The sequence below is a fragment of the Liolophura sinensis genome, chromosome 11 (assembly GCF_032854445.1).
Source record: "Liolophura sinensis isolate JHLJ2023 chromosome 11, CUHK_Ljap_v2, whole genome shotgun sequence".
Taxonomy (NCBI): Eukaryota; Metazoa; Mollusca; class Polyplacophora; order Chitonida; family Chitonidae; genus Liolophura; species Liolophura sinensis.
In genome coordinates, this window is record NC_088305.1 from 600,076 (window position 1) to 622,545 (window position 22,470).

The window sequence follows — 22,470 nt, forward strand, 5'->3', positions numbered from 1 at the left end:
AGACTTATGGATAAATCTTTGACATTATTGTAAAATATATGACAAAATCCGAATACATGTTTGTCCCATATGACTTTCGTGTACTGCGCGAGTTTCAAACCTGCTTCTTGTGATGTATGTTTTGTGGTTTTAGAGTAAATCTCGGATGTTTAGAATCTTGCATCCATGCGCTTCTCGGCACACGGCTTGTAAACAGAGCCGTGAAGTGGATCAAGCAAGGAGATTACATACACCCTAAGATTCCTTTGTCGTCAAATGACTGAAAAATTGTTGAGTATGACGTTAAACCCCAAGCACTCACTCACTCACGAAAAAGTCCTTATCGTGCATGTCATGTGCCTCCTGCTTGCAGGACGGATTTCCACCGCTCTTCTGTCTAATGTTGCTGCACCAAGACGACTTATCGAAGGCAAGTAAGGCGGCCCGCCCGTCATCCTACTGATACGGGTCAGCCAGTCGTTGCACTAATCAACTTCATGCCGGACGACAAGCTAGGATGTTACAATTTTCTCTCTTAAGGGTTGTAGGTGTTGCGCGATCCAGGGTTGACTGGCTCTCCCGCCTCCCACAGCGGATGCTCGACCAATTCTGTAGGTCGTCGAAGCCGGTAACTGTGTAATGTGAAAGGAATGAGGACTTCTTTATAGCCACCGGTATTTTGACTATAAAGTGCATTAAGAGAATGAGAGATTTGCAAGGCATGTACGCATTTAGAATAAGGCGAAGTAACATTTTAAAAATACTTTGGAAATATTTTATTTTTATTGCTTTTATAACTATATATTATTTACATTTAAAGTAATATTATGCATTATGCATTGAAGTAATGTGGCAACAAAGGTAATGTGTAAATTAGGAATTTGGGGTCTCCATAAGTTACCTCCCTTTGTTTTACAGGGTTCTGATACCAATGTACTAACATTAAAATCTCCGCTACACGAGTTTACGTGGCGTGATATTTCTGAGCGTGTTTAGTCATGGATAACTAGTGACCAGCAATCTTCAAGTAACAGCGTTGTAAAGGATTTACAGTTGTTTCTCTGTCGTAAAATACATGTACAGTAAGATATATGCAAACAGAAATGACCCATTGCAACAAGATAGGAAATCGTTCCACTTCGGTGCAGCAGTGAGGTTTAATTTTGTTCACGCAGAAAAAATAGAACTTACTTAAATATGAAGTACTATTATTGGAGAACATGTGTGTGAAAATTTGAAGTGATGCGATCAGAGACAAATGTTGGGTCAAAAGCACATTTTGCTGTCTTAAGACGTTTTCATTTTGCGGGGTTTCCCTTCATAATAAAGATATGATTACGTGAATCAAAATCATATCCACATATTTGGTGTCTAGTTCGGGTGTATAGTAAGCTTTTACGAAGTATCGTGTTGGTTCACACAATCATATTTTTATAAATCGGAAGAAAAGAAATATTTTGAAAGTTCAGAGGTTGGTTAATTTGAGCCACACGAGAAATTTTATTTGTGTTTTTGATATTTTTATTATAGGCATGTATCGTCAAGCTATACGTTAGAAAAGTTTAAATATATTACTGTAAAACTATGCAGATTATATACGGTATTCTTCACATGAAAACACAAAGCTATTTACAGCAGCATATCGTACAGTTACATTGAGAAAGGGGACACTTGTTTATGAGTTTGGCTTCGTGATAAATGTCTATTAACGACACTGTCGTGTATCCAGGGTATAACTCGTAAGGTAAAGACGTATCTCTCTCTAGATACATGTCCGTGTATATATAAGCGCAGTAAGTAACGGCTTGCACATACCAAGCATGACTCAGGGTAACACATGTCCCCATATCCAGGACTGCTAATCCTGTCCCTCCACGGGATACCGAGAGCGTACGGACTTGGCCTGGCGTCACAGCACCTCGGCAACAGCCCGCATGCCTCTCACACCGGACGTAGGGGTGTAAGGGGGGTGGGGGTGGTGTGGATGGTGGGGGTGGTGTGGGGGAGGGGATAGGTGTTGTGGAGTCGGACGCATTACTCAGACTTATTGCCAGGAAAACTCGTCTGTTCTCACTAAGCCTAGTACAGAATAGAATCATGACCGTCTTGTATCATGATTCATGATATGCTGATCCAATCCTATCAAAGGCGTATATACTTCTTGCAGCGAAAAATCATTATTTCTTATTAAAACTATTATTACTGGATATTGTTTTCGTCAACAAAAGCGTATCTATATGAGTTATGTCGTCTTTTGGCGTTCAAACATTTACGTAAATACTTGCAGCGTTCAGTCCCGGACAGGTTAAGAGAAAACTTACGCGTACGCTTGTAAGATAAGCTTAGTAACATCACATCCATGTGTAAATATGTGACATCAGATTATCCGCTTCTGATATCTAAAAACCAGCGCATTCGGCTTAATAGTGTGAGTTTGGTACATGCATATAGATAGCCATCCACAAGAAGTGAGAGTTTGGTACATACATAGAGAGAGCCAGCCACAAGAAGTGAGAGTTTGGTACATACATATAGAGGGCCATCCACAAGAAGTGAGAGTTTGGTACATACATATAGAGAGCCAGCCACAAGAAGTGAGAGTTTGGTACATACATATAGATAGCCATCCACAAGAAGTGAGAGTTTGGTACATACATATAGAGGGCCAGCCACAAGAAGTGAGAGTTTGGTACATACATATAGAGGGCCAGCCACAAGAAGTGAGAGTTTGGTACATACATATAGAGAGCCATCCACAAGAAGTGAGAGTTTGGTACATACATATAGAGGGCCAGCCACAAGAAGTGTGAGTTTAGTACATACATATAGAGGGCCAGCCACAAGAAGTGTGAGTTTAGTACATACATATAGAGAGCCAGCCACAAGAAGTGAGAGTTTGGTACATACATATAGAGGGCCAGCCACAAGAAGTGAGAGTTTGGTACATACATATAGAGGGCCAGCCACAAGAAGTGAGAGTTTGGTACATACATATAGAGAGCCAGCCACAAGAAGTGAGAGTTTGGTACATACATATAGAGGGCCAGCCACAAGAAGTGAGAGTTTGGTACATACATATAGAGGGCCAGCCACAAGAAGTGAGAGTTTGGTACATACATATAGAGAGCCATCCACAAGAAGTGAGAGTTTGGTACATACATATAGAGGGCCAGCCACAAGAAGTGAGAGTTTGGTACATACATATAGAGAGCCAGCCACAAGAAGTGAGAGTTTGGTACATACATATAGAGAGCCATCCACAAGAAGTGAGAGTTTGGTACATACATATAGAGGGCCAGCCACAAGAAGTGAGAGTTTGGTACATACATATAGAGAGCCAGCCACAAGAAGTGAGAGTTTGGTACATACATATAGAGAGCCATCCACAAGAAGTGAGAGTTTGGTACATACATATAGAGGGCCAGCTACAGGAAGTGTGAGTTTGGTACATACCTATAGAGGGCCAGCCACAAGAAGTGAGAGTTTGGTACATACATATAGAGAGCCATCCACAAGAAGTGAGAGTTTGGTACATACATATAGAGGGCCAGCCACAAGAAGTGAGAGTTTGGTACATACATATAGAGAGCCAGCCACAAGAAGTGAGAGTTTGGTACATACATATAGAGGGCCAGCCACAAGAAGTGAGAGTTTGGTACATACATATAGAGAGCCAGCAACAAGAAGTGAGAGTTTGGTACATACATATAGAGAGCCATCCACAAGAAGTGAGAGTTTGGTACATACATATAGAGGGCCAGCCACAAGAAGTGAGAGTTTGGTACATACATATAGATAGCCAGCCACAAGAAGTGTGAGTTTGGTACATACATATAGAGGGCCAGCCACAAGAAGTGAGAGTTTGGTACATACATATAGAGGGCCAGCCACAAGAAATGAGAGTTTGGTACATACATATAGAGAGCCAGCCACAAGAAGTGAGAGTTTGGTACATACATATAGAGAGCCAGCCACAAGAAGTGAGAGTTTGGTACATACATATAGAGGGCCAGCCACAAGAAGTGAGAGTTTGGTACATACATATAGAGGGCCAGCCACAAGAAGTGTGAGTTTGGTACATACATATAGAGGGCCAGCCACAAGAAGTGAGAGTTTGGTACATACATATAGAGGGCCATCCACAAGAAGTGAGAGTTTGGTACATACATATAGAGAGCCATCCACAAGAAGTGAGAGTTTGGTACATACATATAGAGAGCCATCCACAAGAAGTGAGAGTTTGGTACATACATATAGAGGGCCAGCCACAAGAAGTGAGAGTTTGGTACATACATATAGAGAGCCAGCCACAAGAAGTGAGAGTTTGGTACATACATATAGTGGGCCAGCCACAAGAAGTGAGAGTTTGGTACATACATATAGAGGGCCATCCACAAGAAGTGAGAGTTTGGTACATACATATAGAGGGCCAGCCACAAGAAGTGAGAGTTTGGTACATACATATAGAGGGCCAGCCACAAGAAGTGAGAGTTTGGTACATACATATAGAGGGCCAGCCACAAGAAGTGAGAGTTTGGTACATACATATAGAGGGCCAGCCACAAGAAGTGAGAGTTTGGTACATACATATAGAGAGCCATCCACAAGAAGTGAGAGTTTGGTACATACATATAGAGAGCCAGCCACAAGAAGTGAGAGTTTGGTACATACATATAGAGGGTCAGCCACAAGAAGTGAGAGTTTGGTACATACATATAGAGAGCCAGCCACAAGAAGTGAGAGTTTGGTACATACATATAGAGGGCCAGCCACAAGAAGTGAAAGTTTGGTACATACATAGAGAGAGCCAGCCACAAGAAGTGAGAGTTTGGTACATACATAGAGAGAGCCATCCACAAGAAGTGAGAGTTTGGTACATACATATAGAGAGCCATCCACAAGAAGTGAGAGTTTGGTACATACATATAGAGAGCCATTCACCAGAAGTGAGAGTTTGGTACATACATATAGAGAGCCAGCCACAAGAAGTGAGAGTTTGGTACATACATATAGAGAGCCAGTTACAAGAAGTGAGAGTTTGGTACATACATATAGAGAGCCAGCCACAAGAAGTGAGAGTTTGGTACATACATATAGAGAGCCATCCACAAGAAGTGAGAGTTTGGTACATACATATAGATAGCCATCCACAAGAAGTGAGAGTTTGGTACATACATATAGAGAGCCAGCCACAAGAAGTGAGAGTTTGGTACATACATATAGAGAGCCAGCCACAAGAAGTGAGAGTTTGGTACATACATATAGAGAGCCAGCCACAAGAAGTGAGAGTTTGGTACATACATATAGAGGGCCAGCCACAAGAAGTGAGAGTTTGGTACATACATATAGATAGCCATCCACAAGAAGTGAGAGTTTGGTACATACATATAGAGAGCCAGTCACAAGAAGTGAGAGTTTGGTACATACATATAGAGAGCCAGCCACAAGAAGTGAGAGTTTGGTACATACATATAGAGAGCCATCCACAAGAAGTGAGAGTTTGGTACATACATATAGAGAGCCTTCCACAAGAAGTGAGAGCTTGGTACATACATATAGAGAGCCATCCACAAGAAGTGAGAGCTTGGTACATACATATAGAGAGCCATCCACAAGAAGTGAGAGTTTGGTACATACATATAGAGAGCCATCCACAAGAAGTGAGAGTTTGGTACATACATATAGATAGCCATCCACAAGAAGTGAGAGTTTGGTACATACATATAGAGAGCCAGCCACAAGAAGTGAGTTTGGTACATACATATAGAGAGCCATCCACAAGAAGTGACAGTCTGGTACATACATATAGAGAGCCAGTTACAAGAAGTGAGAGTTTGGTACATACATATAGAGGGCCAGCCACAAGAAGTGAAAGTTTGGTACATACATATAGAGAGCCAGCAACAAGATGTCTGAGTTTGGTACATACATATAGAGAGATAATCGCAAGAAGCCTGTAATTTTAAAGTTTTCATTTTCGTGGACTAGAATAGAAAAAAAAGAAAAACAATCTGTGAGAATCTCCTTGATCTGTGTGGTTATATTCTTGGTTTGTTTCTTAATATTACCTTTTTATAAAGAGGGGTCGAATCCAGCTCTCCTTAGTAGTTCACACTGATTTTCGATCACCCGGTAAAGAACAATGTAACAAAAAGACATATGGGAATCAGTCTTCCACTTTTGTTATTGATTTTTATGTTTATTTGATTTGTATTAGTTAAAGACATGCTCTATTCCTGAAAAACTCTCAAGATATTCGACTCAAAGATAAAAAATGTTCGAATTTTATTTCCCAAGAAACTTAACGCCGCACACTTTTATTCCTATACCGGAGATTTTCATTAGAAAATCCACATTCGCTAATCAGCTTCAAATAGTCTGCATTTAGCAAGAATAGCTCAAATTATTATCTTTTATATGAGGACTCATACCTGTATTATTTATAGTGTTAAAATAAGTTTCATAAGGTTATAAAGCGACCTGTTTCATAAACTGCAGCCATTTTATTACTCTTGCGAAGGCGAGGCTGGTATTTTGTGAAAGGTAATTATTTGGGCTGTTCTGAAAGAATAGCAAAAACTTCGATATGATTTGCGCTTATTAATTCTTTCCTCAAAAAATTACAGTATAAAAACTTAAAATATCCACAGACCGAATAATACACATAATATATCATTCATTGCCGTATTCAGTCATTTCGACCGAGAGATCCTTAAAACTGACAAACTTTAGTACTTCCCTGTTTGATTTTCTGAATCCCGTTTTTTCTCTCCCTCTATCGTAAGAGGAAAATGGATACGGGAGGGATTCAGTGGTTTGTGGTAGCTTTTTAATATAATTTCACTGAAATTACCGTCTTCCAGCAGTATGAATATCGCAATATCTGTGTAAGTCTTGTACAGACTTTATGTGCACCACATGTAAACATGTTTAATATATGTAAGTGTAACTGCTGTGGAGCCTTTATATGCACTGTATGTAAACGTGTAATATGTAAGTGTAGGTGTTGTAATGATATCCATTATCTGGTCAAGTACTTAAATACTGTATTGATATCCATTATCTGGTCAAGTACTTAAATACTGTATTGATATCCGTTATCTGGTCAAGTTCTTAAATACTGTATTGATATCCATTATCTGGTCAAGTACTTAAATGCTGTATTGATATCCATTATTTGGTCAGGTACTTAAATACTGTATTGATATCCATTATCTGGTCAGGTACTTAAATACTGTATTGATATCCATTATCTGGTCAAGTACTTAAATACTGTATTGATATCCATTATCTGGTCAAGTACTTAAATACTGTATTGATATCCATTGTCTGGTCAAGTACTTAAATACTGTAATGATATCCATGGTCTGGTCAAGTACTTAAATACTGTATTGATATCCGTTATCTGGTCAAGTTCTTAAATACTGTATTGATATCCATTGTCTGGTCAAGTACTTAAATGCTGTATTGATATCCATTGTCTGGTCAGGTACTTAAATACTGTATTGATATCCATTATCTGGTCAAGTACTTAAATACTGTATTGATATCCATTATCTGGTCAGGTACTTAAATGTTGTATTGATATCCATTGTTCACCTGTGGATCGAGGCATCGAATATTTTTATTTGGATTTATCTGTTTATTTTAGTCGTCATTTTCCACGATGGCAATTGCAAAATTACAACCGACTTTAGACAACAGCTTCGCTTAAGAAGATTTACAAATATATCTCGCAGTTTACACTGCGACCGACTGTGAAAATCTGTCCAACAAAAATATATTTAAATTTTTTTTCCCACATGGATTATAAGGGTGGCATGTTGTGAGCACACGTGACGCCCGTTTCAAAAATAACTTGCTCCATGGGCCATAATTTGTGCACAGTCAGTACACGCTCAGGAACTTAAAATGTACAAATTTGGCAATTAAAGAGCGTACAGTCGCAAAAAATTGAGCACATTTACCATATGACAGTCAGTGGAAGAAAGTTTGAAGGCGTTCGCACTTGACGAATCTACCCTTCCGTCTGGGAATTTTATGGTTACTTGTTTTCAAACAGACATGTTTTCTGAGGGGTTGACGAAGAAATGAGTGTCTGATCATATAATGATGCAAAACATACAGAACTGTAAAATATTAGTTAATCGTACCATAAACGAGCAAGAAGCATTTTGGATGATGAACGATTATATTGAGACAAAAATAAGTCCGTCCTAATTCCTCAATTTATTTACTTTGTCAGTTGTTTGTGGTTTGCGTTAAATGTTGCTTTGGATATTAGCTGTTCAGTTATTGACCCAGAATGTCAACTGTGGTGGAGGCTGGTATACGAGTTGTCAAAGTGTAGATTTCTATGCACGTGCATGTTATGTACGGAAGGAACCTCACTTAGCATTTCAGCATCTACAGGGGGAAATATTTGACCAAATCCTGGCTTACCTATTGAAAGTTGTTATACTATACAAAGGTGCATGTCCATTTATCAGACAACTTACAACTTAATCGTGACATATTCCTATTTCAAGATGAAATGTTTAAACTTAGTTAGTGATTAGTTGATGATTTTAGTGATGAAAATAAATATCACATTCAATGCACAATTTTAAATAGTTGTTTGTTAAGGGATTTATAATTGCAATCTCAGTACATTCCACTAACCCGGGGCGTCACTTTCCACGGTTTTCATTTCTATGAACACATTGATTTAGAGTTTATGCCATGCAGTGTTCCGCTGTGATGATTGTCAGCTGTCCGGCATCCACAGCAACATTTCGGCTCGTGCAGAGCACGAGGCTGTCTCATCATGCGTGAGATGTGTGGGGAATCCATTGACGTATATCTCACTTCGACCAATGAAATCTCGTGTTAAACTTAGTAAGCAACATCTTATGTAAAACCATTTGTAACGGACTATCGATCAACATTCTTTTAGAGAGTATATAAAGAAATCGTAGACCCTAGCCCAATTTGTCCCTGACCAAAGTTGGATTTATATATCCAGTCTTTCAATCATTTTGAATCTGATTTGAATTGTCAACGAGAGAAGTGGGAGTGAAACAGGACTTGCCAGATTTTTGTTTGGGTTCTCCCGCCAGTGTGGGAAAATGGGTTTTACCTCATCCTTATTCTTCAAACTGGTAATATGGATACTGATCGCTGGACTAGCCCAGCACACACACGCCCAGGAAAGGTAACGGTTATATTCCTAAACAGCATATGTATTTGTATTTTTATTCTTATTTTTTCTTTACTTTTCCGCAACTTTTACAGGAAGTTCGTTAAAAGAAATTCACCAAATATAGTATTATAGAAATATAATACTTATAAAGTTTATGAGTTTCTAGAATTCGCCCGACAATATTAAAGATTGCCTACAGTTAAACAACCGCATTATCTTATTACTTAAGTTAGGGCCTGCTATAAACGACAATATTGCTTTTGCCAGTTCTGTAAATGTGTTATTTGTGTTATAAGACATATTTTATGCCTTTCCTGTTGCAGCGCATTGTGCGCTGCACTGAATGATATAAAACTATGACACATTCTTAAAAAATGGTGATAAACTCACAGTAACATGCACGTTAACATTCTAAGTGTAACATATAAGTGTTGGTCTAAACAGGATTCAGTGAAGAACATATGTGAAGACTAGACTTGTATAATTATACGATCGCTGGCTTACAACGCGTTTCATTTAATGGTAAAGATGGAAATATGACGTGGTGAATGTATTAGGGTTGGCATCCAACCGATTCCATACATACATACATACATACATGCATACATACATACATACATACATACATACATACATACATACATACATACATACATACATACATACATACATACATGTATGCGAGGGACCTCCGTGGCTCAGTTGGTTAGCGCGCTAGCTTACCGTAATGACCAATAATGACCAATGGGTTTCCCCCGGGTTCTGCCCGGTTTCCTCCCACCTTAATGGTGTAAATAAGTAAATCAAATAAAATTTGTGAATCCTACATAAATAATTCCGCACAGCTTTAAAACTTGAACTTGCATTTCTCGACGGTCAAAGCATAGTACTCACAATCGATTTAACAATTCCAGCGTCTACAAGATCAGAAAACAATGTTCGTCTTTGAGTTGTGTATCGCGGACACACCAGTAAAACATGATGGACAGTCTCTTCAGCCTGACAAACATTACAAAGATCTGAATGGCGTATGTTGAATCTTTCCACGAAGCTATTTACTTGGAGATGTGAACAGATATCAATAGTAGACAAAATTCGAAGGAGTAAAATGTCGATGCCCTTAGTTTGATTGACACTGCATGTTAGGGCATAAAGTCTAGTGCAGACCAGTTGTACACTATCTTTTAGTGTTCAAATTTTTAATTTTTTCGAAAACTTTTTTTCCATTTTATGTTCGGAAAACAACTCTTTGAATCAAACTAAGGTAAAAAGTTAATAATGTAATATTTTATAATTGTAACAACATTATGTTCTTAATAAAATATTGCTATATTGTATTTACTAACATACTTGTAAACTTGGCAGGCTATCTGCGAAAATTTGAATTATGTTGTCTGTTCGCCTATATATCATATCGTTTTTTCTATAGCCATTGTACATCAATATTTGCTTGCAAACACTATTGACATGGTTTCAAACAATACAGTATAGGATTTCACACCTGCATTGTACAATTATCTGTGTTCACATATGTGATTAAAACCCGAACAACAGGTTAAAAAAGTCTTCGTGTTTGAGATCCTAAATTAGGTAAGTTCTGAAGTCAAATGTCACTCATTTAAATGATTCATGCACCAGATGCTGCACTCAATCAATTCCAGGATCGATTATAAAGAAAGGGTGCTGTGATTGCAGATTTTATCGTTTACGATTTATGAATAGATGATTTGCAACTGACCAGTAACGAAACGATTACTCCCACAGTGTTAATGCGTCTCACAGCGTGTTGCCTCACGATAAGGTCCATACCCTGTCACACAGACATCCTTTGTCGTTACTTAACCCACGCGTCGCTCGTTCTTTATTCATTTACCTGTCAAATAATTATTCCTACAGGTATTCAGCTGATGCATCTGTGCAAATTGCATCTCGTGCACCTGTGACAAACTGTGACATCTCCTGCGCTATCAATAATATGTGCATGTGACAATATTAGCGTTTATTATGAGTCTTGATCATAGATTCTGAACGGCAAATACTTAAATCTATTTGGGAAATAAATTAATGTCTAACGTATGCAATATACAAAAAATCTTACGTGGCTAATCCCTCTTAATCTAAGAAGTATATAGTAGAGATTTCATCAGCTTGATTCGTTATTTTGTGAAAATATCATCCCGTGACAAGCATAGATAAATTCAAACAAATAAATTTTGATATTCAAATAATGATGTTTTATTCCAATTGGAATGGAATTTGTGTCGAATCAGTAATTATTGATTGAATAAACTACTACATCAACCAATTAATCAACCGTCTGACAATAAAATCAAAACAATGTGTCATCAATTAATTTGTACAACGCAACATTTACTTGGTTTTTGTCTCGTCCCATTCAATATAAAAAAAAGTTTCAACTCTCTTGATTCCAGCGGCCATTTCTGCACGGTAAGTACGACAAAGTTAGTATCTAAGACTGACAAATGCACCGAATTCACCAGCAATGCCATCAACGGCTTCTTCCTGAATCGGACAGCATCAGGCCTGGCTGATCTGACTGAGAAGCAACTGAAGGATAAAGTGGACAGCTGGAATAAGAACCCGGATTACAGCGCCGATTGTATTTTCACAAGGTAAAACTTCTTTGTCTCAATTAAATGGAAGCCAGCATGAGCTGGACTTGAACTTACAGCAACCACATCGCTGACGATTAAGTAATCAGGTACAACATTCACACATCTGTTTCGACATACACCGTCATACTGATACATAAACCTGGACAGTTGTCCTCCACCCCCGCGCTCTGCCCGGTTTCCTGCCACCATAATGCTGGCAGCCGTCGTATAAGTGAAATAATCCTGAGTACGGCATACAACACCAATCAAATAAATAAATAAATAAATGCATTTTCTTGCTCTTCATATCTATGCTGATTTTAATTTTTTTAATGATATGGATAAAAATTAGAGTCAAAGAAGTTACTGATTGGAATGGAATATATGGCATATGAAATGAACTATACAGATATATATATATATATTTGAAAACTAACTAAATGTAAATAATCGCAGAAAAGCTCAAAATGTCACGAGGTAAAGGTAGGTTTAGATATATATTTTGGCAAATTACGAGAACTTCAGTTAAAAATGGGTACGGGTAGCATTCTAATTTTAAACTCTTGGGCAATCCTCCCTAACATTGTGTCGATCAAATTCAACAAGCAATCATACAACAAGTATCTGATGGATTTATTTCAGACAAGCGTCGCAAAAAGAAAGGGGTTGTTGTGCGGGATGGAAGGGACAAGGCTGCAATGAAGGTAAATGTCATGGTAGACTTTGTCTAAAACAATGGATGTTTTTGTGGTACTGAGCGCTTTCCTGAGCTCCAACAGCATTGTGAGATATGCCAGTGGATACAGCGTACACCTCTTAAGATGCTAAACAAGGTTCAAATCCAGGGTAAATCAGGCTTCAGTCTTTGTAAATGATATAGAACGAGTGCTTCCTCACTAATAACACTTTGACTGAACCCCTCTAAAATGTTGCCACTTACATCCCAAAATGGCTAAGTCATGCCGAGTATTATATACACAGAATGTAACTGACGCCAAAATGTGACATTTAAATATTACTACTGAGAAATTTACATCTAAAGTGTAACACCAAAATTGTGCTACCCTCCTGTTACAGAGAAACCGATCACTAACATGTGACACTGAAATGTTGCTACTGAGAAACTTACATCTAAAGTGTAACTCCAAAATATTTCTACCCTCCTATTACACTGAAACTGATCACCAAAATGTGACATTGAAATGTTGCTTACTGAGAAACTTACATCTGAAGTGTAACACAGAAGTGTTGCTACCCTCCTTTTACACAGAAACTAAAATGTGACACTGAAATGTTACTACTCAGAAGTGACAAACGAGAGCTAGCACCGAAGTGTTGCTATCCTGGTGACAGGAGAAACTGAGAAACAAAATGTGCCAGTGTAATGAAGGTCACCCCCTTAAAAGACAGAAACTGGTCTCCAACAACCACTTCTGTACTTCGACTTGATGAAGAATGTAGATGAAGAACAGCATTTACCACTTAAATTATTACACATAATGCTTTCTGTCATCTCTATTTTGCGCTCAAAAATGAAGTTACCTGAGTCTAGAAATATTAGCAGTGTGTCTAAAATGAAGCTAATCTTCACAAAAGGAAAATCATTTCCTATTAGCATGCATATTTACTCCAGAAATTAGATTTACCTCCAGAAATTGCTTTTTTCATGCATAGGTTTTGTTTTCCGGAGTAATATTTAAATGAACAATTTGAGAATGTGTTTGTTGTTAACCCCACAGCAATCTGCGAGTCCTCCTGCGTTAATGGCGGCGTGTGTACTGAACCAAACGTCTGCGACTGTCCCGAGGGCTTTAGCGGCTACCGGTGTGAAGACCGGCTCAGTGGTAATATACATATCCTTTTGTACCTGCCCTTTATTTTAGACTCATTTAACATTTCTAAACCAAATCACGGGTGCTGCATGACCTGTGAATTATATATCCCGCAATTATCTTCGAAAATCAGGCGTAATTTATCGACCAGTAAACAGACGGAGAGACCATGTCCGTCCCCTAAGAACGTGCATGTCCGTTTTCTTTAATAGTCATCGCATGCTCTGACTTTGGTTTCCAAATCGACAACAAAAAATTGAACTGTTGAAACTGAAGACCTATTCCTAAAAGTTTCGCGAATAAATGTAATGAATTAAACAGTAAATCATTATTCATCTATTCTGCGTTTCAGATGTAACAGATCAGCTACGGTTTTGTTACAAGGGGAAAAACTGCTACGGGATCAAAAAGACGGACTTTGACGGACTTGTCGTTCCAATGGAGGAATGTTGTGACTCCGGGGATGGCGGCAGTTGGGGTGTTCCTGGTCTCATGTGTACTCCCTGTCTGCTACAAGAAAAACCACTGGGCGAAAACGGTATGCGGCGACTAGATTTCTTGATAGGGAAAAACGGAATTGTAATTTCAAATTCACCTCATGTTTACTTCCTCTACTGTCTTCCATTTACCTGATTTTTCTAAGATGTCTTTGTCTTGTTCATCCTACAATACCACAATGCGTATCGTCGTCGTACAAGTGAAATATTCTCGAGTGCGGGGCAAAACTTCAATCGAATAAATAAATAAATAAATAAATAAATGAAGGCGTATATTAATATGTCGGTTTTATCTCTAACAGGCTATATAGGGCTGGACATACATTTGTATCTGGTTTCTGGTGAAACAATCAACTGTTAGGTTTTAGGCCCAGATTATTACACAAATTATGACTAAATATCAAAGCACAGTAGTGTGAAATTCAGCTGTGTATGTACCACTCCCTTATCTGGCCTCTCTCAATTCAGGGGCCTATATTATCGCATAAAATAATGCTTAAGGCGTATTGCATCAAAAGCTGAAATTGCGACAGCTTTATCGGAACTTTAGAACTGGTATATTTGCCCTATATCATCTCCTCTGGTCATCAAACAGTGGTTAAGATCAAGGCCCATATTTACCGATGGTCATAAAATTTAACAGAAAAATTCAAACACAGCTAAAACACAATTAAAATGTCTGGATTGTGCCTTTGTTTAAATTTTGCACATTGCAGATTAGAACGATGTATTAGCCACGATTTAAGTTCTTTCCTGTTCTGAATTAAACATTTGCAATTTGTGACCCAAGTCTTGTTGCTTGATATATAAGGGCACTGATTTTCAAAAAATGAAAACCAGCTGCGTGAAAGTGACCCCTATCCTTAGTAAGAGACGAACACGCACGGCTAAAGTGCCCTTTACTTTTTATGTTAGAGGTATATTCTAATGACGTTGTGACACTGTGTGTTATTTTGTAAATTGCAACAATGTAATACATGTATTAGTTTAAGTCCATGCGTTGTAATTGGTCCATTTCACACTTTCTAATTATTATGTATTGTTACAGATATGTAAATTAACCACAACGAACTCTTTGATGCCATTGGTAAATTCACACTAAGTTTTTTTTTTATCACCGACAGTGACATCTACTGTGGTGGCAACGAACAACAACCTTGGTTTTGCCACCTGTTTGAACTTCGGTCCAAGTTACTACAGGACATTCGACGGACTGGAGTACAACTTCCCCGGGCGCTGTAACTACATACTTGCCAGGGAAGAAAACATTTGGTCCATCGAAATGGAAGTCAGGGATTGTGACAGATTTGACACCTGCCGCAAGGTGAGTACGGTGCTACGTGAGCGTACCTGTAAGTAACAGGTTAAGAAAAAATATCAGAAAACGACTGTTTCCGGTAGTCTTCAATAATCCTGGATGTATGATGTGTAACCTCCGTGTATATTACTTGAGTATTTATGGAATCAAACTAGAAGGCTTTCAGAGAGCACAAATCTACGTTGAAGCGAAATAAACAAATGCCACCACCAGAGATAAAGGGACAATACTCTGCAAATGAATCCTTTCGCGCAATGGCGAAGAGAATCGTGTTGTAAAAGTCCTGAATTCGCATCCATATACAGATTACCACCAATATTTCGTGAATTTGTAATTGACCCTAACCCAAGCTGTACAAAAATTCTCCGCAAAGTTCTGTGAAGACAAACAGAAGTCAGAGAAAAAACCTCATGTTTCTATATCCTATATTTCTATTATATTCTCTATAATAAAATAATTCTCTATATAAAATGAGATACTACTCAATAGGAATACAATGACGTGTAAAAATAATGCTTCATAAAATGTGAAGTTAAATTCCATTTATAAACGCAACAGGACTCAGTTCTACCCAGCTTTTGAGCTCTGCCACTCGAATCAGAGAAACCGACAGTTTACAGTTACAGATATTTGAGGAAATAAAAACAAAGTTTATGGATGTAGGAGGATAGATATTGTTGAACTAAATATAACATATTATTGCGCTGAACTATAAAATTGTCAACACTAATCGTCCGAGAATATAAAGATTATTCCTCCTAAATTTTATCATCCTAAATTAGTACTTCATTGTATATACAAGTTGCAAACTACGATATGCTCATATCAAGAAGCTTGCGCTCCACTCATCTGTACCAAGCCGGGCGTGGAGCAGACGACAAAAAATGTGTGACGTCATTTGGAACAGGATCTTTTTTATGCGTGCTATACACTATACACAGATTAGCAGTGCAGAGAGCCGTTTTATATAGCTGTCGCAACATTGCGAGCATTTTCCATGTTGACGTATCTCTTAACTTTATGTTGTCATGGAAGTTAAGCCTGGCACAATTTACGAGTGTTTCGTAAGAGCAGGCTCTTAGACAATTTCATGTGTCTTTTTGTTTGACTTATGGCCTTACCGACATGTGTGGGTATGTAAGTACATGTATCACCTACACCTCTTGAAAATAATCTAAATACTTGTTTTAACAGAAACTGAAGATGGCATTTAGTTCAGTGACCATCATCGAAGCTGAAGGTTTTGAAGTGTCGGTTAACGGAAAGCCAGTTGATCTTGGCAAGGGCTTCGCCGGAGATGGTATGTGATATTAATTTTCCATGCATTCTTATCAGGGCGCATACAGACAAGGTAAAATTAGAGCAAATCTTAATTAAATTTGTAAATTCCAATTCTGGCCTATTCAAGACGACACATATGTTGGCTTAAATTCCTTGAAACTTTTTACGAAATCTAGTAAATAATTCAAGAAGACTGTCAGGAATCTCTGTAACATTTCGGACATTTTCATGCAAATATGTTATATAAATCTCTTGCTTAATCAGATGAATATATAAAATTACATGTTTTCTGCCTTGTTATTTCATTTATAGCAATTACGTGGAACCATCATTTACACAGAATTGGACCCAAAGCTTTACATTTCGCGTGTTCAGGTTCTAATGATCAATATGTTTCAATAAACGAATTATTCTCGCATAATTAACCAGGTGTGACGATTTCTATGGCTGGAGATTTCGTTTTCGTGTCAAACTCCCGTGGAATTCGACTGAAGTTTGACGACAAGTCCACGGTGTACGTGACACTGGACGATAACTTCCTGGACGTCCCAGTCCAGGGCCTGTGCGGAAATTACAACGGAAAGCCCGAGGGTAAGTCTTGTGTTATGTAACTAGGCGATAAAAATAGACGTTCATGCATCATCCCGTCAACCAAAATGGGCGTCCCGAGTCAATAATCGTAACACCAATTTCCAAAACAGCGTTCAACAGAAACGCTGAGTTAAGAAAGTAAACAAAACATTCTGGTAAGGAGAAGCAGTCAACAGTTTTCGGCCTGGGCCTCCTCGGTCGAGGGGCTTAGCACACCAACGTGGTGCAATGACCCAGGAGCCTCTCACTAGTACGCTCACTGTGAGTCCAGTTCACGCTGGCTTCCTCTCCCGCGCAAAATGAGAAGAACCGCAGCAACCTGCAGATCGTCCTGGGTTTACCCCGGTTTCCTCCCACAGCAATGCTGGCCGCCGTCGTATAAGCACAATAAAATAAATCAACAGTTTTATTTGATGATGGAAAGGCACAAGGTTTGCTTTAGGCGGACGAATGAAATCAGTATCTATGTATGTGAGTGAGGAGGTAAAACGTCACAGAGAAATCAACTCTTTATGGGACAACCCGAGAATGTTGTCATGTTAATGTTTGTTATAAATGTGATGACAAGCGGTTTTTGGGAATTTTTTACCAGTGACGTCTAATATCCCCTACATAACATCCCTGCATTTTTGTCTTACCATTTCTGTCTAAGCCATTAAGTTAGAGAGTCGGGCAGGTTGCCAACATTAAAGCATATATATTAAAATAAACAGTTAAAATAAAATCTGTGATTAACAGTGATTAACTGAGATAAACTGAGGCCATATTTTATCGGATTAAGTTTGACCATTGCCAACTATCACACTATCGTCACGGCTCCAGTTATTATTCACCATGGCGTAGTCTTTTATGTTTTTAGTCAGAGCTGGATAACTAATTTAATAGTGATTTGAATTACACAATGAAAAAACCTGAATGTCTGTAATAAAGACAAAGATAACACCAGCTCATTCAGCGATTACAACAGGTCGCAAGTGGACGTTCATCTCAGCATCGGGTGTAACCCGGATGATCTCATTGTGCGTTTCTCCTTTGGGAGAGTATCTGTCAGTGAGTGAGGCGGTATAACAGAGATACAGGGAGATCAACACTTTAGGGACATCTAGATAAGGCCTTACTAAGTGGTCGATGTAACTAAATGGTGGCACTATTACAAACTATGTATTTCCTGTTAAATAGGTACTATGGTTTACTGACAAATAAATGAACACCACATAGAAACATACTATTTCATACAATTACGTTATAAATCCTTAAAACCCTAAATCAAAGGTCACAACTTACGGTTAATTCTAACAGGTATTCGCAAGGGAAAAATTAACACAAAAACTTGAAAGTTATTGCCCTTTTTTAGACAGATACTGAATTAATTCCTTATAATTCTATGTCGAAAGGTGTAGGTTATCTTTGCACCTTGCATGTAGATTATAAAATAGATTACACACTTAATCAATTTATCATTGACTGCGGATATGTATGTGTCTAAAGCAGAGCCTTGTAACCACCGAGTGTTTCTGTACCAGTGGTGTATTACGTTCTAAGCTGAGGTTGCCAATGGATCTTCTGTTATTGACATTACAGATGAACTGACAACGCTACAACTGACAACAGTCACAGATATCATGGCTTTTGGGAACTCTTATGTCATCCCAGACTTGGAGAATCTAGTAAGATGAAGTTTCTTTTAAGTTTACTTGGAGCAATTAGGAACGAGCTAAACGTATGTAACGTTTATACACGAACGTAATGTTTTTATGGGTCAAGGCAAAATGTCCTTTATCTCGTTTATGTGAATTAATTTCTTCACATTTCAACGACAGAAATTTCCTAACTTTCGTTAAAGTATTCACATCTACACTTATTTAGAATCAACACAAGAAAGCCACAGAACTCAGGAGACATGTCTTCTAAATCGGAATTAAATTAATTGTTTCACTAAATCACACTGACTCTTTAAATAACTTCTTTATCACAATACTGTCTCTGTTGCAACCAAATTTGTTTCGATACATACAGCTGTTAAACACTTAACTTAAATGGAAACAGAATCAACGCTTATTGGTCTATTTGAGAAAAACAAGTTCAGACTAGTTTACAAGATAAAAGTGACAACTACGACTGATAACTGGCTGATCCGTTGCAGTGCGATCCCGCACAAAAGATAGACTACCAATGCAGCAGGGCGGAGGCAGAGAGTGAAGCTATGAGAGCTTGTGGCCACATCCGGGGACCTCTCTTCAGTGACTGTCACGGACTGGTAAGTACGCTACGTGGCCACTGTGTGAACACAATAAAACACATACGATCACAAATGTACACACATATGGTTGCAATGTACACACACTCAATCACAAATGTACACATATATAATGACAAGTGTAAACACATGTAATGAGAAGTGCACACACATATAATGCCAAGTGTAAACACATGTAATGAGAAGTGCACACACATATAATGACAAGTGTACACACATATTATGGCAAGTGTAACCACATATATTGACAAGTGTAAACACATATAATGACAAGTGCACACATATATAATGGCAAGTGTACACACACATAATGACAAGTGTAAACACATATAATGGCAAGTGCACAGACATATAATGGCAAGTGTACACACACATAATGGCAACTGTACACACACATAATGACAAGTGTAAACACATATGATGGCATGTGCACAGACATATAATGGCAAGTGTACACACATAATGACAAGTGTAAACACATGTAATGACAAGTATAAACATATATAATGACAAGTGTATATATATACATAAACATGTATAATCACAAAGTAGCAACGTTCAGCAAGTTACATCATAATTGTATTGTGAAGTTCTCCTTTGACTACTGGCCACTATACGGCTGAACTATGGCCGAAATGACGTTAAACTGTAATCATACATTCATTCATCCCTTTAACTACCGATGCAGGTGGACTCTTTATTGTGGTATCACCGCTGTGTCAGTGAGCACTGTGCCGCCGAGAAAGACGGTAAAGAGGCCCAGCAAGCCGTACTCTGTGAATACCTGTCCGCCTTCGGAAGAGCCTGCTCTGAAATGGGAGAAGCCATTGAGTGGCGCTCCGAAGCCTTGTGTCGTGAGTCTTACACCAATTCTCTCAACAATATTTTTGGCACTTTTTACAGTCCATTTTGACAAATGCTCAATATTTTAGAACGGGTAATAATTACCGCCTAAAGCATCTCGGACCTAAGCTGTCTAGTCTAATGTACATTCCTGTCCTCACGATGAACAAAGTGGTGACATTGTACGCTTGGGCCAGAGTTGCCATTATGGGAAAGGTGCCCCATTCATTTGTACAGTGTATACATATAACTGTGGAGTAGACACAACCTGGGTATAAGTAGATGGTTTGAAAATTTGAAGAAAAGTTGCAGTTCTTATCTTTTCCCTTTCTTTAGGCCTTTTCGAATGTTAACACCAAACTTCATTAAATATTTCCAGAACGTATTTTTTCTGTAAATTACGAAAAAGCTGCATATTTACAGATGTCTGTTAGAAATTTGCTCTGACTGGCTGTAACACGTTTGCAATGAAGTGATTTTTGTATTTCATTTTTTCCCATTTTCAATTATAATATATCCAAGGCTGTATCTGGCATTGTCGGTACGACAGATAGACTTTACCGGAATGCTTCTCATAGAAACATACGATGAGCTCTTGCTGGTTCCTGCGGTTTTATGTTAGAAAGCCCCAAACCTACCTAGCGAAGTGCGGTGGTTGCCTTGTAGGTTTGCTTTGTTTCCTGCACCATTAAACCAGATCAAGGAAATATAAGCATAACATATCTTAAGCCAAGCATAAAAAATAGAGGAAATGAAAAGATACATAGACAAATGTTTTCGACGTTTCAGCCAAATCTTGCCCGGCTAATATGGTGTTTTCGGAATGTACGTCTGTTTGCCCGGTCACGTGTTCGTCGGTACACTCTATCATGGGCGAGCAGTGTGTGAAGCAGTGTGTATCCGGGTGTCACTGCGAACAGGGCAGTGTCCTGGACAACGGTGTGTGCATCCCTGCTGAGGAATGTCCATGTTACTATCACAGAAAACGCTACAACAACACCGAGGAAATCAAGATGGGATGTAACCACTGGTAATGTAGTCTCTTTCCCTTTCAACTGACCTGATTGTTAATGCACAGGAAAACTTCACCGCACAATACTTTAGGGTTTAAAACTAGGCGGTTTTAAATGTTGCGTGTGTTTTTGGATGCAGGGGAGAAGGGAGTAGCGGTTGGTAGGGTACCGTGAGTGGTAAGCGTGAAAGGGCAACGTAATGACTCAGAAATCACCAATGCGGTCGTTACGATTTCAAGTCTGTATCATGTAGCACCATAGTCCAGACAGACAACGTCAGTTGCGACAAAAACAAAGTACGAGGGTATTTTAACTTAGGAATTTCTGTGACTAATACAGTGTATTGGCAATGTTGCAATCGTTAAAATGAAAATGTCTACAGACAGAGAGTGCTTAAACTGCAATATTTGCTAGTATGGGATAAAATCTTCATTCATGTCGCCTTACCTCTTTGAACAGCAAATGTAACCGAGGGAAATGGGAATGCGAGGCGGACCAATGCTCGTCCTCTTGCTCTGTGATTGGCTACTCTCATATTCAGACCTTTGATGGAGAAAGATACGAGTTCCAACCCGCAGCTTGTGACTATATCCTTGTCGAGGTGAGACTACTTTGAGCTCAAGTTTTAGTTCCCTGTTATTATATATACTATTAAGAAAAAAGTGATATGCCATATTGTGTTTATATCTTTCTAAAAATACGAATATATTAACGTGAAAATATAATAAACACAGGTAGACTGTTCAAGATGTGCCATGGTAATCGTCATCATACAAAAGTGCACGTGCAGACGTTTTGCATGGCATGTTCGTGTATCGGGTTGAGGCACAGTTTCGAAATTGTCAATTAATGAATCATTTCCCACATATCTAGCTGAACAATCCACCCTAGAGAACTAGCCTTTAGACAGCTTCCTGTACCAGATGTCTCCTGTGTTATCCATACACTGTTTTATTTAGTTAAAAATATTGAATAATAGTTATGGATGTACCTGTTTTTAATAGTGTATTTTGTCACAAGTATTCTGTGTTACTTGTGTGGGGTTAGTGTATTTAAAGTGAAC

The 22,470-nt window shown here is 38.5% G+C and overlaps 1 protein-coding gene across 1 annotated transcript in view; it reads left to right on the forward strand.

Moving 5' to 3' along the window:
- The window catches only part of LOC135477728 (mucin-16-like), a 141,302-nt gene that overhangs the window by 15,289 nt on the left and 103,543 nt on the right, over positions 1-22,470 (forward strand). The window contains exons 2-12 of the mRNA XM_064757923.1: positions 11,593-11,780; positions 13,515-13,619; positions 13,960-14,145; positions 15,229-15,428; positions 16,617-16,722; positions 17,133-17,294; positions 18,876-18,961; positions 19,438-19,551; positions 20,240-20,405; positions 21,184-21,424; positions 21,867-22,008. Of these exons, the coding sequence (XP_064613993.1) occupies positions 11,593-11,780; positions 13,515-13,619; positions 13,960-14,145; positions 15,229-15,428; positions 16,617-16,722; positions 17,133-17,294; positions 18,876-18,961; positions 19,438-19,551; positions 20,240-20,405; positions 21,184-21,424; positions 21,867-22,008 (1,696 nt within the window). The remainder of the gene's footprint in view (positions 1-11,592; positions 11,781-13,514; positions 13,620-13,959; positions 14,146-15,228; positions 15,429-16,616; positions 16,723-17,132; positions 17,295-18,875; positions 18,962-19,437; positions 19,552-20,239; positions 20,406-21,183; positions 21,425-21,866; positions 22,009-22,470) is intronic.